The sequence below is a fragment of the Astatotilapia calliptera genome, chromosome 7 (assembly GCF_964374335.1).
Source record: "Astatotilapia calliptera chromosome 7, fAstCal68.1, whole genome shotgun sequence".
Classification (NCBI taxonomy): domain Eukaryota; kingdom Metazoa; phylum Chordata; class Actinopteri; order Cichliformes; family Cichlidae; genus Astatotilapia; species Astatotilapia calliptera.
This window is the reverse complement of record NC_137428.1, coordinates 35,799,091-35,817,008: the sequence shown is the minus strand read 5'-3', so window position 1 is coordinate 35,817,008 and position 17,918 is coordinate 35,799,091. Positions and strand designations below refer to the sequence as shown.

At 39.3% G+C, this 17,918-nt stretch overlaps 1 protein-coding gene across 12 annotated transcripts in view; it reads left to right on the top strand.

Moving 5' to 3' along the window:
- tjp2a (tight junction protein 2a (zona occludens 2)) overlaps window positions 1-17,918 on the top strand; it is a 50,839-nt gene that overhangs the window by 15,115 nt on the left and 17,806 nt on the right. For 6 of the 12 annotated variants that reach the window (XM_080304482.1, XM_080304481.1, XM_080304479.1 and 3 more), the window contains exons 2-5: window positions 8-137; window positions 9,263-9,316; window positions 16,009-16,133; window positions 16,283-16,385. In XM_080304482.1, coding sequence (XP_080160608.1) covers window positions 132-137; window positions 9,263-9,316; window positions 16,009-16,133; window positions 16,283-16,385 — 288 coding nt within the window. In that variant the 5' untranslated portion in view covers window positions 8-131. Of the gene's footprint in view, window positions 1-7; window positions 138-3,078; window positions 3,220-5,828; window positions 6,127-8,324; window positions 8,500-9,262; window positions 9,317-16,008; window positions 16,134-16,282; window positions 16,386-17,918 lie in introns of those variants that run through there. The other 6 variants (XM_080304484.1, XM_026174444.2, XM_080304480.1 and 3 more) reach the window with 4 other exon arrangements.

Here is a 17,918-nt window from a genome sequence, read left to right as displayed (position 1 = left end):
TGCTCAGGGATCAGCCTGGCTCTGACCAGACCAGCACTGACCTCCTCAAGTGCAGCAGAAAGTTCTGCTGGTCCAGAGAAGCCCAGTACTTGTATCTTCGCCGCCTGTCTTCACGCAGTTTCTCGGCTATTATGATGGTACGTCTTTTACATAAACGTCCACACTGTATCTGATTTGGCCTAGAGTTATGTGATATTTTTTTGTTTTCCTTTCTTCACTAACACTACCTTGTGGATTGTGCCTTGTACCTGGTACTTTTTTGGTATCGAATGCAATAGATTGAGTCTTCAGTGAGCTAAGCCAAGAAAAAAAGGCGAGGACCGTCAGTCGGCCATCACGTGTGACAATCGTGGCGTACAACATTAAAACTAACATTTTTAAATGACTTTGCTAGGACTGGTTCAGATACTCGACTGTTTGAGCCTAAACTCTACCCAGTGTCCAGTCTCTTACTGAACTGAGTACACAGTTCTGAGCTTTATTTTGCTTTAGTTTCAGTTTGGTTTATTCACAAATCAATCAAAATATACATTCCAACATGATAGTCTATATGAGATGGTTATTTGTGAAATGGTGCTTCCTAAAAGCTAACCTCAACTTATAAATAGGGGCCAAAACATCAGATAATATACAGCAAATGCGTATAGAATTACCAATGTACTGTAACTAACCTAGTCACTAAAGTATCCTAAGGTAACCTTAAAGATCCTAACATATAACTAACACTGTTACACTAACCATCCATTAATACACTAACACACCAATACCTCTAGCTAGTTTCACATAAAAATAAGTGTGAATCTCAGGTAGAAAGCCAACCAGAGTTTAAAATCTTTCCCTTCAAATCTTGGTGTTTTTGTTTTCTCATATTATATGTGTGAGAAGGATGAAATATTGGATAAGCTCACAAAGTCTTTTGTTAAATGTAAATACTACTCTATACATAGCACAGTCATTGTGAAATATGTTATATTCTTTTAAATTTAGAGGTTTGTAACCAAGAAAAAGGGGATCAGAAGGAGCATCTAGATTGGACCATAATATTTGAAGTCTTTTATTTGAAGTGTGTGTGTTATTTGATATGGGAAGGATAAGTATTGCACCATATAACAGTAACTTAAGTGAGGCTCTAATAACGATCGGTGTAAGTAGTTCGCTAATATCAACATAGGTAATTTTTTCATTAACTCATCAATATGCCTCTTAAAATTTAGAAGTTCATCAACATGAACCCCCCAGAATTTAGTAAGTATAACCCTTTCGATCATTAACATTTTTCTGATTTTTTGTTTGAATGAAATAATTTAATATCAACCGCTGCAAGACAAACTTGTTGTTGAAGTTAAAATTTGATATAGAGGTCCTCCCAGGCTTCAGACATCCCTCCCATTCACAACTGAAATCACCACACTGTAGTTTACTGTACTTTAAACATCTAGCAGTGAATCTAGTGGCTTTTCAATTAGCCGTTGTGCCGTCAGTGAGATCTCAGCCTCAGTTCTCTCTGCACCTACTCAATGTTAGTGACAGGAAAGAGCGAACAACAGCACTGATGACTAAGCCATTTGCATATGTGCGGTGTTGTTTGATGGTTTGTTTCCCAGGTGTGTGTGTGTGTGTGTGTGTGTGTGTGTGTGTGTGTGTGTGTGTGTGTGTGTGTGTGTGTGTGTGTGTGTGTGTGGAAAAAGGAGCTTTTGCACTGAAAGCTCATTTTGCATGTTAGCATAAAAGAAATCACAGTACAATCATTGTCTTTAATTTTATGGAGATTTTAAAGATAATAAATCAGACGCTAGTTATTTTCCAACCATGTTAAATTCCCCACAAAAGCATCAAAGTAAAGCTGATACTGCTGTGTTCGTGTTCATTTTTGTGGTATTAAAAGCTTTGGGGAAAACAAAGATTCAGTCATTTGTTTGCAGAGCTTTCTACAATGACCACAGTCACCACCTCTTGTTTTCTTGTGAAGGCTGTGTGGTGCCCTGTGCGAGAAGGAGGCGAACACAACAGGCGGAAACCGAGTGAGGAGTTTGTTTTGTAGGGAGGGGTTCAGATTGGAGCTGCTGCTGTTTCTCAGCTCTGAGAATAGCCAGCTGAGGTTTGAGTCTGCACTGATGCTTACTAACCTTGCTCTGTGAAGGTGCAGTGCTTGTGTTGGGCTGCACGCACTTGTGAATGGTGGAAATCCATGTGTTTGTGTATGACTAGGAAAGATTTGACTGTAAATGTTATTGAAAAGCACATTGTAATGCATTATTCTTCCCTTTTTTTTGTATTGTCAGTCGGGCAACATGGACGCAGGTTTGTGACTGCAATAACTCGAGAAGAAAGTGATTTTCAAATTCATACCATAGTTGCATCTGCTTAAAAATCCCGAACATGTATGAATCTCAGTGACCTCAACCTTTAAGGTCAAGGTCAGAGGTCAAGTTTTCCAAGACTCTTTATCATTTCTGAAATGTACTACAGCATTTTTCAATTAGCGGTGGACATGATCTTTTACTTGATAGTGACATAAAATGCATCAAGATGATGTTAGAGGTTGTTTTTTTTTTTTTTTCAGCATCAGAGGACCTCCCACAGCTTCCTGCTGTATTTCCCTCTAACAGTTTGTTAGGAGATCCCTGAAAACGATGTGTTTACCTGGTATGCTTGTCTATGGTGCTAGGCCAAAGTCATGTAGATCCAGTGCAGAGCAATGGAAGGCAATCAAGCAGCCCTCGTCCTGTGGCATACTATGAAGGCCACATGTTTGTTGTGTAGATGCAGCCTGTTGCCTTTGGGTGTTCACCTCTGGACCTTAATTAAGAGACCCTCCAGGAGCCACAAGGGTGACTCATCACAGAGTGAGGAGGTATGAAATTGAGCCTGTGTCTCTCAGGTGGCTTGTTAACGCCTTGACAGATCGCTGGAAGAGCTAGAGGTGATGGCATGTCAGAGGGAGGTCTTTGCAGCTCTGCTCAGGCTGCTGCCTCTGTGATCACGACCTGGATAAGGAGCATAAGTGAATTCGTGGATATCCTCTGTTGTTCCTGTGTTTGTAGTGTGATCACGTGGATGTTTCTTCAGTTCTGTGTGACATTGCTATCAGTGAGAGTCCAGCAAACTTTGAGGAGGTAGAGGGAAAACGCCAGCTACCAAAAACAAGCCAAGCTGAGATGAGACACATGAAAGTATGATTTTTACTTGAATTGGTTCAGTGGAAATGATGTAATTCAGGTAACTACAATTTTTTTTTTCTTAGTAATGTTTTAATTAAATTCATGGTATTTGTAGAAGTGATTTTGCTTGTTAGCTGGAGCTTATCTAAGCTAAGAAAATGTGTCAAATCCTTGCATTTTAATGATTTCCTTGTGTTGAGTGTAATGCTTTCAGGGCTTGTCTGTGCACACATGGAGCGCACTGAGTGTCCTTTTTCTTGGCTGTTTGTTTTTGTCAAGCAAGGTTTGATGGGTTTTGTGGTTAACGTCACTCGGGTGATTGTGTGAAACTCTGCTGTTGAAAATTTAATGATTTTTCAGTCTTACGAAACTCTTGCGTAATCCCATCAGTGATCTGAAAAATGCAGGCATGTCCTTTTTTTTCCTCTATTTGTGCAAAAATGATTTGTAAGCTGTGACTGAGACTGCTTCTGCTCTGACACATTGACGACTTGAAGATAAAGTTCAGTGACTCAGTCTTTCCCAGGCTGCTTCCTCCCCGTTTCCTTATTTGAATATAACTACACTGTTGTGACCCCTCCTGAATCCAGAATGATGATTAACCAGGGAGACATGTCACGTCCCAGAAGCTTCATTGTTTTAATGACTTGCTCCCACAAATTATTCAGGGCAGTGAAGCTGTTTTGCATTTGGATGGCCTATTTTAAGATCAGTTTGGCATCTCTTAGTTGGAGTGGAATGTGTTGATTTATTTGGGTTGACCTTAATTTCTCTGAAATTGTATTGTCATTATTTAATTCACTGCCCTAAAAAAAGTGTGGATAAAGTGCTGTGTTCTTCAGAAGCAGAAATTTGTAAAAATGGTGGATATTAAAGGGATGGATCAGGTTGTATAAAGGATTTTGGACATTTTCAGAGTCAGCTGGCGTGTTCTTATCTGATTCTTCTGTGATAAAATACCAGATGAGGGTGGCTTCGTACACACAGTAAATTGTGCACACAGAGATGAAAGGGGGGGGAAAAACAAGGGGTCATTGTGGGACATCTGCATGTGGTCATCTTGACTTTTTGTATAAGCTTCTCATAATAGGAGCTTTGAGTTTTTCACATAGTATTATATGGGTGACAAATAAAGGAAAACCAACATTAAGAGTCATAATAAGGTGTTGAGCCATCCAAGTGCCACCAAAATGGCTTCAGTGCCCCTTGGATTTGATTCTCCTAGACTCTGTAACTTCACTGTTGAAGCAGAGCACCGTCATTTTGTGTTTTTGATCATGGCGATGTCTGTCATATTTATTTAAGAAAAGGTGGTTTGATTAGATTGAGATCTGGTAGGCGTGTAGGCCATTCCAAGATATGAGCCTCTTGATTGTCACCCAGGAAGACGCTGCTCTCATTGGTTAAAAATATATTTGCCTGTTAGTAGATGAGTGGAATCAAACAATGCCAATTTCCACCGGTGGAAGCGCATCCAAAGCCAACTATTTCTTGCTGCGTGCATCATTTGAGAGAGGAAAATAGTCTGATCTCTTTATTCCATGACCTAAAAAAAAAAAAGAAGTTATATTTCAGATGCAAGGACAGATCACAACTGTAGTGGAAGATCCTTTCCTATTACAACAATAGAAGGAATCAGAAGACCACTAACAGGAAGGTCAGTAGCTCAGTCCTCAGGTCTTCCGGTCCACATATTGAAGGATCCTTGGGCAAGCTACTGAAACCCAAGTAACTCCCAACACATCCGTCTGTATATGAGTGAGTGTGCTCTAGAGTACTACTGTATGAATTTGGGCATGTCAGCTTGTATTAAAAAGCCCTTTAAGTGGTCCATTTGACTAGAAAACCTCAATATAAATGTTTGTTCAGTTGAACAGACTAGGCAAGACAAAATATGTCAAATGTCCCGTTAAAGAATAAAGTTTTTTTTTTAAGTTAAAAAAGATGTGTTTGAAAAGTTCTGGGAAACATTTTTGAAGTTGTAGAGGTTGAATGTAATGTAAAGTCAATCTGTAATGTCGCAAATACACATTTAGATGTAGAGATGTAGATATTAAGTTAGGGGAAATTTGATATTAACAGACAGCAAACACCAATGTAAGGTAATACTCAACAAATGACTGCATTCTGCCTAAATGAACAAACTATACTTTTTCCTGTCAAACCTGTTAGTAGATATTTAGGAGCTTAAATGTATGTGTCGTTTGGGGGAGGGGTGTTGGATTTACTCACAAGAGTTATTATTATTTACACACCCTGAATAAACGTTGTTGTTGTTGTTTTTTTTGCATTGAAAGCAGTTGGAATAAAATATTTCAGTTATCCTAAAATGGACGCGTCGACAGTTTGGTTAATGTCTATAATATTCCTCACTTAGTTTAATTAAGGCTGTTGTTGTGCTGTCTGGCTGGAAGCCTCACAGCAGGCTGCCTAAAAATCAATGGGAATTTTGGACGCGTCCATCTCAACGATCTAAGGGTGGTCGTAAGCCACCTTTATTTCTCTATCTGCTGTGTTATCAGCGGTTTGTAATTACACATATTATTGGAATATCAGTATTAGTTTCATTAAAGTTAAGTTTCTAAACTGTTGTTCGAGTTGGTCTTTATTTATCTAAATTAGTTTGGACCTAACCCCACCCCTCCCGGGGGGTCCTACTTGGTACAATCTGAACCAAGCTAGGAGCTGTCGGCGCTAATTTTTTACTCTGGATTCACGAAGTCTGTGTGTTTTGTGAGTGAAGTGGTTCACTTAGAGTGAAACATTCGGGACTTTTACTTTTTCAAGCTTCTAATTTTTTTTTAAATTCTTCACAACTTGTGGCAGATGTGCCACCGGAAACGCCTAACTAGTCGTAGTTTGGTTTGAATCCTCGGTACCACTCTCGGACAGTTCAAAGTGCGTGATGCCAGTAAACGGAGGGGGGCTGCTCTCTCTGAGCAGATACGCTACTCAGTATTTAACAGTAAGTCCTTTTGTACGCCTACAGTCAGTACTGACGAATACAAATGTAGTGTAATGTAGCATTATTAGATAACTTTAGCCATATGGATGTGCTGTGTGTGTGTTTGCGTGTGTCTCTGTGTATGTGTGTGAATATCCTTGAGGAAAAGTCGGGAGTTTCCATGAATCCCTGCTGAAGCCTGTTGCACCTGCTGTTACTGCTACTGCGACTGCTACCAGCTACACGAACGGTTTAGTTAGCTAACTTTTAACTTTAAACACATCTGTTGTCTTAAGATTAGTTTTGACTTCTGATCCAATCCGCAGTTTTTGTTTAGTCGACCGATTGGTACATTTTACAGCGGATTTAACGTTTTTGGACTTATTTATCTTGTGGTTATTTGAAAATCCACTTTCTCGGGAAACGGCAGTGTTGTGGTCCCCCTGCATTACAAACTAAAGCCTTCAAACTCAATGTAGTTGTTGTTTTTCTACACTAAATTAAATATACTTATGCAGGAGTTGTTTTTCTGGCACACGATGTAATGCAGGTATACGGCCAGGAGGGGGTAGACTTGCACTGCCTTTTCTTATCAGCAGCACATAAACACAGGAAGTGGCTGGGTCATTTTGTCATTTCCTGATAATGTTCCTTTGATTTCAAGGAAAGATGGGAAGTAATTGGGACAAGAGAAGCATGTTGCTCAAATGATGTGATTATACTCTAAACAAAGCTGTAAAACCTAAATAAAACTTTGGTTGATAGGCAGAAAAGTCTTTAACTTAACTGAACATTTTCTTGTAGCATGTTTCATGTCATGTTCCTACTTTATATAATTGTATTTATTTAGTTAGTTTTGGCCTGTAGGGAAGGCAAAGCAATGTAATTCAATGTTATAATTAAAATGCATCACTTTGTACCTTAATTTACATTTAACATTCAGATTAGTCCAAAAAAAACCCCCAAACAAATGAAGTTATAATGAAAATGATAATATAGGTCTACCATCTATTAAACATGTTCCAGGTTATTTTTCTTTGGACAAACGTGATTGATATAAGAATAGATGGGTACTTAAATAATTCTGCAAGAGACGTTACTGTCTTACGGTAACAGTAAAAATGGTATGTGTTTCAGCTACACATTTATTTTGTATTTTCTTTGTGATAAGTGATGAGCTGTATCTCTAAATTTGTTTTCCAAGTCACATCCTGTGTGTATAACCCAGTATGTCATTTCCCCTCCTCATTAGTGGAAATGTGTTTGTGTTTTGTTATGTAATCGCTTGCACTAGGGACTGTGACTTATCCAGTGGGCCTGCCTGCGAGGACCCATAACGTTCAAATCGCATAGTACAAAAAGACACTCTGACTTAAATTGGTTTGGCTTTGCCTGAAGCACGCTCATATTTCTAAGTCATTCATATGTCTCCCCTCTTCACACATGGCAGTCTGTTTGGCCCTTTGTGGTGCAAATGGATGTCAAGTGATATCCCCCCCCTCCAATATAAATGTTCCCCCTTTTTATTGAGGCTGGGCTCAGTATGTTTCCAATCCATTGCTCTCTACACACACGAGCCTGGTTTGCGAAAAACTGTTTAAGATAAAGTTCCAGATGGGCATTTCAAAGGTCATTTCCAGATCTAAAAAAAAAAACAAAACAAAAAAAATCTACCCCTCCAAGAGTTTGTTCCCCCCCACTGTGGGGTCTCTCTGCTTCTGCCACTGGTCCTAAAGTATTCCTGTGCTGGCCAGAAGATCAAAAAAGTGGGTTATGATGGGTGTGCTGCCAGCTCGAGTCATGCCCCCATTTCACTAAGCCTGAGCCTGGAATGGCAGCAGCACAGAGATTTTTCGCTTTCCACGATGTAAAATCCTAACCATTGTACTAACTCAGATTTGAACTCCTCAAACGTTCACTGTGGGTTTGTCTCTGTGAAGTGAGAATTGGCTCTGAAACTTTGGGAAGTGCCCGATATATCTCGATGTGCGAGCGCGTGGCGAAGCCGGAATACGTCGAGTGATCCGCTGTCGCGTTTGTGGATGAACTCTCAGGTTGTTGGGATCGCCGCGTGCTTGCACAGGAGCTGGTGTGCCTGTGTGTTTACACTTTCTGCAGACGGTGGGATTTGTGCTGAATGTAGGCCAGCAGAATCCCTCTTACGTCAAAGGCAGGCGGGCGGGCGGGCAGATGCAGGGAGAGAGCTGCTGGTGGTTGTGCAGCTGTGGCCATGGAGGAGGCTGTGGCGCACATCAGTCTGCCAGAGCACCGCTGGCGGTGAGCAGGGAGAGACACAGAAAGGAAAGAGACTGAGCACCAATGATGAAGACGGTCCTCAGCTTGCACAGGAAATGGGCCCACGCGGTGAAGACCATACGTATCCTGCAGGGGCTCGTGAGTGCTATTCTGATTGCAGCTTAAATTTGATCAGATGTCTTGCCAGCCAGCATGACCTGAGAGTTTCTTTAATGGTTTGGGTCGTGTTTTATTTTGAAATGAGGATGTCAGAAGTGCAGAAAAGTAGCACTAACGGGTGAAAAAATTCCGGGTAGTTTACGTGAACGGATATAAAGTAGTTTGCCTTTTCTCTCTCCATGTTTGTTGTGTAAAAAAATTGATGTGTCATTCGTGTTTTTATATTTTGAAATCGCCTTTGTCGTTGTTGAAAATAAGGGCATGTTTTTGACCAACTTTGGGATTTTCTTTGGACTGAATGAGTTTTTAGTCTCCTAACAGATATAAATAAAGTGGCAGCATCTATTTAAAAAGGAAACATCTTTTAAACAATTTCACTTTATTTCAGTTTTTTCCTCACTCTGTCAGTTTGAGTCTGTCTTTTAATTAGTATTTCTTAGTGTGACCTGCTGGTGGCTTCCTCATACAGCCTGTTTCATACAGTTTTTTGTTTTGTCTTATTTAAAGAGTGCAAACTGATGCTTAAGTGTTCCAAATCCATTTCTAATCAACAAAAGCCAGAAGTTACTTTTCACAGCTTGCACTAAACAGCCCAGTGGAGGGCTGTCATTGTTCTTGTGGTTGTGTAACAACAGGAAGCATGGGCTAATGAACTAGCTTTGTTGTTACATCACAAAATACATTATTAATCTGTCCGGTGAAATAAACCCATCCGTGGTAATCTTTTCTTCTCTCTCCTCAGAACCCGGTCATGGAGGAGACCGTGTGGGAGCAATACACCGTGACCTTGCATAGGGTGAGTCCATCTGCACCTAAAGACACTCCCAACCTCATCTCATTTACAGCGTGCACATGTTTTCCATAAGCCCGAGCTGTTGACCCCGGTGGATCACAGGAAATGCATTTAATTGATTGCTTTGATATTTTGAAGTGAACCGATAGTGAAGGGAAAATGATGTCAGTGACATTCCCCTGAACTCTGAATGACCAAATTCAAGCAGAGCTGTTATGTTTTAAACCATCAAGAACAGTTATGTTTATGTTTCTGCTTATGATACTTGACTCGGGGTTAAGTAACTTAGAGTAATGGATCATGGAGCTTTTAGCAGCTAGGGGGGAGTATAATTCAAACGTGTGTGTGTGTGTGTGTGTGTGTGTGTGTGTGTGTGTGTGTGTGTGTGTGTGTGTGTGTGTGTGTGTGTGTGTGTGTGTAGAAGATGGATTTAGCTTTTACAACCAAGTCATAAGTGTATTTAATCTGCACTCTTTTTAATAGCCAGCAGATGGCGATCTGCTGGTGACCTGTGGTTGTAGAGAAGGCTACCTGGGAAAACACAGCTTGGCTGTTTTGCTCTGCGCCCTCAAAAAACAGTTTCCTGATTAGTTTAGGGGCTCAGCTCTTAGTTTCCAGTCTTACTGAATACAACATGAAGTCCAGTCTGTAAGTTTTCATTCTAAGAATCAGAAACAAGGATTATCACGTCAGACACCAAGATAGCGATGGCAATTGCAACTCAAGGCTTCTTAAAGACTGCTTTAACTGTCCTTGTCGATTTTGAAGATGACCATAATTTACAACTAAATATTTTATTCAGTGCTACTTGAGACTGACGACATCAAGAAATTGTTTAGAAAGGTAACAAAGTAAAGGAGCTGAGTTCTGGTTTTCCACAGAACTCATATAACATATAACACAAAGTCTTACTTGAAACCAAAGTTGTTGGCTTTGTGTGGCCATTGAAAAGACTGCAGGTGTAAAGCACATCCAAGTTACTTATATCTGAAAAGTAAAACTAACATTCATCTTTTATACTGTCTATAGTCTACCTTAAAGAGGTGGTCAAGACATGGGAATCTGTGTCCTGAGATGATTTTGTTACATGGGATGTTATCCTGCTGAAAGTAACAACAGACGATGGGTACACTGGTTATAAAGAGATGGACAGGTTCAGCAATAATACTCAGGCTATCGTGTTTAAACAATGCTCAGCTGGTACCAAGTGGCGGACCAGTCTCCTCTGGCATCAGTAAGGCATTTTTGCCCAGAGAATTGATGCTCACTGGATGTTTTCCCTTTTGTGGGCCCATTCTCTGGAAACCGTAGAGTTAACTGTGCAGGAAAATCCCAGTAAATAACCAGTTTCTGAAATACTCAAACCAGACCATTTGGCACCAACAACCATGCTGCGTTCAAAGTCAGTTAAATCACCTATTATCCCCATTCAGATGATCGGTTTTAACTTTAGCAGGTTGTCTTGACCACATCTACATTACTCCAATGCAGCAATGTGGGATTTGCAAATTGGCTGTTGCCAAATTTATTTTTTATTTTTTTCCCCTGGTTCTGTATGATGTCACTGAGAGTGAGTCCCACCTACCAGCTGTTCAAATGTTTTGTTGATGAGGGGCAGCCAATTAGAAGAAAGTTTATTTAAAAAGAGGTTGGTCTCAAAGGGGCATCTTGAATTTAGGGTTTGAGTCCAAGAATAAAAAAAAATATGAAACAGAAATTGGCGTAATGTGTTCCTTTTAAAATAGATTTCAGTGTTTAACATGTGGTCATAGTTAGATTACTTTTCAACAATGTTCTGATCATTAATAACTTAAGTTTATTAGAAATACATTTACATAAATATACCAGGTTAAAATATTTATTTATTTATTTCTCAATTGAAAAATTTAGTCCAGGAATCCTAAACTGTATGATCCAGTGACTATTAAAAAATGAAGATATACTTCAGTTCCACTTTTTGATTTTTCCCAGCTATCACATCTTTAATCGTTTATTCGTTCAACTTGTTTAACCATCATCCAGTGACCAGGGTTCTGGCTGCTGTTATGTTAGTCACGTGTGTGACTGTGTAAGCGCAGGAAGTCATTTGAGCTTAGGTAATCATCATGATGAGCTCATTGTCGCGTGCTGTGGCTCACTTAGGCCAGAAAAGCAGATTTTGTGCAAAAAGGTCCTCTGCTGTAGGCGTGAGCCCCCCCCCTCACAACCCCACCACAGCCAGCTGTCACACTCTGCTTTGTGCTTATACTTTTTGGTCCCTTCCACTATTTAACCGAATTTTCTCTCTTTAAATATTCAGAGTATTTCTAATGTCATTTAAGGAGCACAGAGTCTAAATATATGATATTTATTTGATTTTTGGTCTAAGGTAGAGCCCATACTTTGCTTGTAAGGGATTAAAACGGTATTTATTACAGTATGCAACATTCAGCCACATTTCCATTTTCAGGTAGGTTGCAGCTCGTAACTTAGTCGTCCACCCTTTTCTCCAAAAAGAAATGACTTCTGGAGTCTAGATCCACAGACATGTATATACAGCACAAAGTGCAAACTGAATACACCGTGTAGTACAATATCTGCCCAGTAGTTTATATCATTTGTCAGATTATGGCATTTAAAAAGCTCCAAAAAGAACAAACACAATCCAGAGTAGAGCAGGGCGATATGGCCAAAAATATTTATCACGATATATATTTGAAAATTTGCGATAATGATATAACCGACGATATAATTGATGCGAGACAAAATACAACTCCACAACATTACTAGCGCAAAAAGACAACCTTCCATTTATTTTCACTTAAACAAGAAGCTGGTTTTTATGTACATTAAAGCTTTATAAAAATTTAACAGTGCAAATGCAAATTCCTTGCTGAAAGTTTAACCAAAAGGCATTTCCAGTAGAAATGGGCTGACATATCCTGAGCATAACCATGTATAATATCCACTGAAGTTAAAAAGAGGTGCTTTGCAACATTAAACTGCAGTGTGCAGTATGCATTTTTCGGACCGTAAGGTGCACAGGATTATAAGGCACATTAAGCGAAACAAAGCAGTGAGATAAATCAAACTTTATTAAACTCATTCTTCTTGCTTCCTCCACTTCTGTACCATTGATTCATTAATGTTGAATTCTCTGGCAGCGGCTCTATTCCCATGTAGTTGCAGTATATTAATGACTAACCTCGTATTGTGGATGGATTATCTCAGTTGTTCTCCTGACTGAAGTTTGGTCCGTTTACAGCATCCTGCCATGCGATTGCATTTGTCTCTAACCATGAAGAACCTTCACGTTAACTTTTATAAGTGGAAAAGTGTTAGTGTTCGTCCTCCAGCTTCACTGTTTATGTTATGCTAACATAGCTGTGTCGCTAGCGATCACGTAGCACATCATTATATACCAGCTAGCCCAACTTCAGTAACCCTACAAACGTCACTGCTGTTTAGTTTCCTGTCTTCATTTATGTTGGAAGTGATAGCAGAGCTGTACGTTTGATTTTTTTTTTCAGAAATCTCTCAGTCAGAACATGCTATATCATGCTTAGGTAACTAGCGAAACTAGCGAGCTAACTTCCGCTAGCTTCCTGCTAACTTCTAACTCCGTTAAATGTAATAACTTTTGTTTTCATGGATGCCTGGAAGTTAAACTTTATAGTTACACCTGGTAAAGCAGCATGCTGATCGTTTTATTAAAGATGAAAGAATTTAGACAGTTTTTAACTCTCATTGCTGCTGCAGTGTTCTTTTGACCTGAAGAGGGGGGTTTAGGACCCAGATTACTCCCAGATTTAAGAGCATCTTAGTCCGACAAATACGACAATAACAACGGCCGCTTGCATGTTCTGCAAAAAAAATGTGCTTTGTCGTGTAGCTGACGGACAAACACCAAACCAGTACCACATCACTGAAGTTGCACCATTTTTACAAACCAATTCTGGTTCATCTGTTTCACTCAACAATCGGCCATGTGCGTATGAAAACAAAGGCACTGCGCATGCGCGTTTTACTCCCATTCTATCGCGATATTTCATTTTCCTATCGTTGCCTAACATTATACCAGTATTACCGTGAACGGTATAATATGGCCCAGCCCTAATCCAGAGGTTCAGTTCAGCAACTGGAATTGGTGGAGGTGATCCTGATCACACAGTTAATCTTTAGTTGCTTGCGTTGTTTTCCATCTCTGTAGCATGCACTTAATAATGAAAAAGCAGGATTCGCATGTGTTTCATATGAGTGGGATGTCGTCAAACATTCCCAAACTGAATTCTGGATTTATTGCTTTGTTTTTACTCATCTGCCAGCCAGTCAATATGCATTTATCAAATCCAATTTAAATAAATATCTGTAAACGTCTTCAGACGGAGGCAAGATTTACAAGATGGCAAAGAGGAAAAAGGGGAGATTCATGGTTATAATGAAGGAGGACATGCAGTGGGTTGGTGTGACAGGAGGATGTTAGAGGTGGAGATGGAGCTACACCTAGAGGGAGCAGCTGGAAGAAGAAGAAAAGGCAGAACAGGCCACACACCGTTTATTAACTTGGTTTTGGGTAAAGATGGGTATAATATGGTTGATCTGATGCATCAGAAAATAAAGCATGTTCTGAGTATTTAAAGAGAGACAATTCACTTAAGAATACCCCCCCAAAAAGTTGTTACCAGCTCTACTTTCATCAACCTGATGGTGAAAAATAATCAGCCCATATCACATTGTAAATATTCCTTAATAATTATAAAATTGGTTTAAGATTTCTTATTTAGATTGGCATCTGCAGGAGCAGCTGGTGACTTTTTTTTTTTTTTTTTTTTTAATCAGGCTCCACAGATCTTCTCTCTTGCTTCAACCACTGGTGGAAACGATGCAAATCAGCAACAGGCTTTCTTCTTGTTTCACTCAGGGGATTATTCCTGGTTTCATGTTACAAACTGCACGTGTTTTTGTTTTTTGAGTATGAGAAATTCTGTGAGTTATGAAATCTGAGGAAAAATCAGACAATGTCGAGCGTTTTCATGTCAGGATGAAGGCAACCTTGAGAGAGTTGACATTTATGTGAGATCTGAAGGGTTGGGGTTAAAATTATTACATTATCATTTTTATATATGTAATAATTGTATTACACTTTATATTTTAACCTTTTCTTTTTCTTTTTTTAAGATATATTTTAGCCATAGTTTGTTGATGCAGCCCTCTATTCTCCCCCTCCACTGCTGCTCTTACTCTTACCCTTCCTCTATCTCGACAGCCATCTGCCAGAGAGTGTGTTGTTGGTTTTTTTTGTTTTTTGGTTTTTTTTTTGTTATTCATTTATTTATTTATTTCGTATTTTAAGTACAGATGGAAGGGAGGGGATAAAGAGAGACAGGGTCAGCAAATCTCTGACCTGATCTCATCAGGGCAAGCTGGAGCAGTGGCAGGTAGAATCTGAGAAACCCAGAAACATGAAGAATTAAGCAGCCTTTAAAAACAGAGTATTTAAATTAAACTTTCTGTTAGTGCTCACATGTTAGATTGGCTTAAAATCTGACACTTGTTACTTATGAAACATCAATGTAGTATTTCAGAAAGCTACATAGTATTGAAGTACAGGTGCTCAGCCGCTGGATAGTCCTACATGCTCTCAGCAGGCAGAGCTGTAATCGCAGTCAGTCAAAATCCCTTTAATCACCATGTACAATACACATACAGCCATGATAATGCAGTGTGAGCTGAAACACACCGTTGGGATTATTGGACCTCACACACGCACGCAAAAGCTTAAAAACACAAGGGGACAATGAAGCGAGCCCTCATGATGTACCGTTGGAGGAAAAAAGTTTATGAATTCATTACCTGGATTTTTTCTTTTTTTATTCTTGAACTAAATCGCGAATAATGCCGCATAAAATCCAACTAAACTATTAATGTACAAATGGATACTTTTGATGTATTTATTGAGCATGCTGTCACACAGAGCAGGGGTTTAGGAATTCATAGAACCTCCTTTAGCAGAAACAAACTCCATCAGACATTTCCCTCAGCTGCTTATGAGATATAAACAACATCCAGGAAAAATTGTTGACCCTGCATCCAATAGAACATTTTCATTTCATCATACCACAGCATCTCAATTGGATTAAATTGGGTCTTTCCTGGTTTAAAACAGGCCTGTGGGGGTTGACTTTGGTCTTCATTTTATTAAGGCAGTAAGTCAGCGTTGCCTAATCTGTTTTTTTAAATGGTATTTTCCTGTTATTTCTGGCCATTGGATAAACAAGTATATTTTGTGCTTCAGTAAACTGATGCATGACAGTAAAAGTCCTGCCCTTCTGTAATGTTAGTGCAGTATAAACTGTGTTTTCATGTTAAATTATGTGTTTAAAAAGTAATATGTTCGAAAATGAGAACATATTAACCTCTTAAGGTTAATTGTGGTGCAAAGGCATCAGAAGCAGAGCACTACCAAACCTACTTCAGCGCTACCCCTCTGAATGTAAATAAAATAAATGGTATTAAGTATGTCTGTGCTGAGTTTGAAATTCTAGTGTCATGACAACTTTACACAAACACAGTTTATGGTCACGTGTAGATATTTCTGCAGCTGTTTTACTGTTAGCCTTGCTTAGGATTGTGCGAAAATCACAGCGTGCAATGTCCAGTTGTATAGAGAGTAGCTGGAGCGTTTTTGAGTTCACAAAACTTTCCTCTCTTTTCAGGATTCGAAGATGGGCTTTGGCATTGCTGTATCAGGTGGGCGGGATAACCCAAACGAGGACACTGGCGAGACGTCCATTGTGGTATCTGATGTCCTGCAGGGAGGGCCAGCTGATGGATTGTTGTTGTATGTACCATTTGTTATTTTATGGTTTTACTCCAAAGAAACAAACTCCAAAATAAATCTACTCACAAAACAGATGTAACAGCTTGATAAAATAAATAAAAATGTAATTGACTTCAGTTGGATTAACTTGTGTGTTTACTTTTGTTTAGTGAAAATGACAGAGTAGTGCAGGTGAACGCCATCCCCATGGATGGAGCCATCCACTCGTTCGCTGTCCAGACCCTCAGGAAGTGTGGCAAAGTAGCAAAAATTGTAAGTAAAGCACTGAGCAGCTCCTTCAGTGGGAGACTGCAGCACCCACGGTGTGGGACGGAGAGATTTCGCAGGTCTTTCCTCCCCACTGCTGTCAGACTCCACAACAAAGACTCCAACTGATCAAACATACACATCCACACTGGTGCAATAACACTAAGTGCAATACTTTTCTGGCATCGTTGTATTTTTACTCAGTTGTATATAGCATTTGTATTCTATTTTTATCTTATTGTATATTTTATTCTATTTTATTCTACTGTATATAGTATTTTATTCTATTCTGTACAGTTGTGTACTGTATTTATTAGTGTGAATGCTTGAAAAGCATTCACAGTATTGTTGTTGTAATCTTTATTATTATTATTATTATTATTATTATTATTATATTTTATTCTGTATTCCGTACGTTTTTTGTAATCCTACTCCTTCAAAACCGTTCAACTTAGAAAAACCATTCCAACACCGTTAGATTCCTATTCTTTTGGACAACACTGCTTCCATTTTTCATATTTTTAACATTTATATTTTTAATTTTATTCAACTTTATTCAACAAAAATTTCCCATGTATTTCAATGGGGAGACCCTTCAAATCCTCATTCAACTTACTCATTTTTAAACTCTTACTACTTCCACATACATTGACATAGAGCCACCATTCAAACTTTAAAACGAAGACAAGACATTCAACTATTCAACTTGCATTTATCTTTTCAATATCTATTATACTTTTTCTTCAGTTCCAGTTTAAGTTTCATGATGTTTTTTCACCCGTTTCAGAGTTTATAATGGGTGTGTATGGGACGGAATGTTGGGGCTAGAGTGAGGCAGCTCAACTGCTAGAGTGAGAGGAGCAAAAAAAATAATCTTAAAATCTTTTTTAAAACTGCTGCTGTGTCCGCAGCGTTTGCTCTACAGGTATGATTTTACCCTCAAAACGTAGCCATGGCTGTCCTCTTTCATCCAATGTGTTTACTATTGTACTAGGTGTTATGGTTCTTTCATAAATGTCACCAATGCACAGCCTCCTCCCTCCAACTCTTCCATAGACTCTAATGTTAAAATGGCTCAGAAGGTTCGTTTGAAAATCAGAAGAGCATGGTGTCTTTCCACTGTCACCACGTCCATATAATAAACTCCACAGGCATGAAAACTGAGAATTTGGTAGACTAGACATTGCTGTCGCTCACGGTGAAAGAATTTTGTCAATACGACTTTTACTTTTCATTTGGGAACGATTTGTTTCGGCCTGACTTTTCTGTTCATTTTAAGCAGCAAAAGTGAGGCGCATGTCTGTGTACGTGTGTATGGAGCCATTGGGTGCAGTCACTATAGCAACCAGGCTCACACCTGCCTGCTTAACGAGCTCTGCCTGCCACTGTGCCAAAATTCATCTTAAACACTTCTCTTTCAACTGCTGCTGTGTCCACAGTGTCACAGCCATCATTTTACCCTCAAAACGTCGCCATCGTTGTTCTTTTTCCAACATCTTGTCTTTCAAAGCTCAGAGATGTAAACTTTTTAAACTGTGT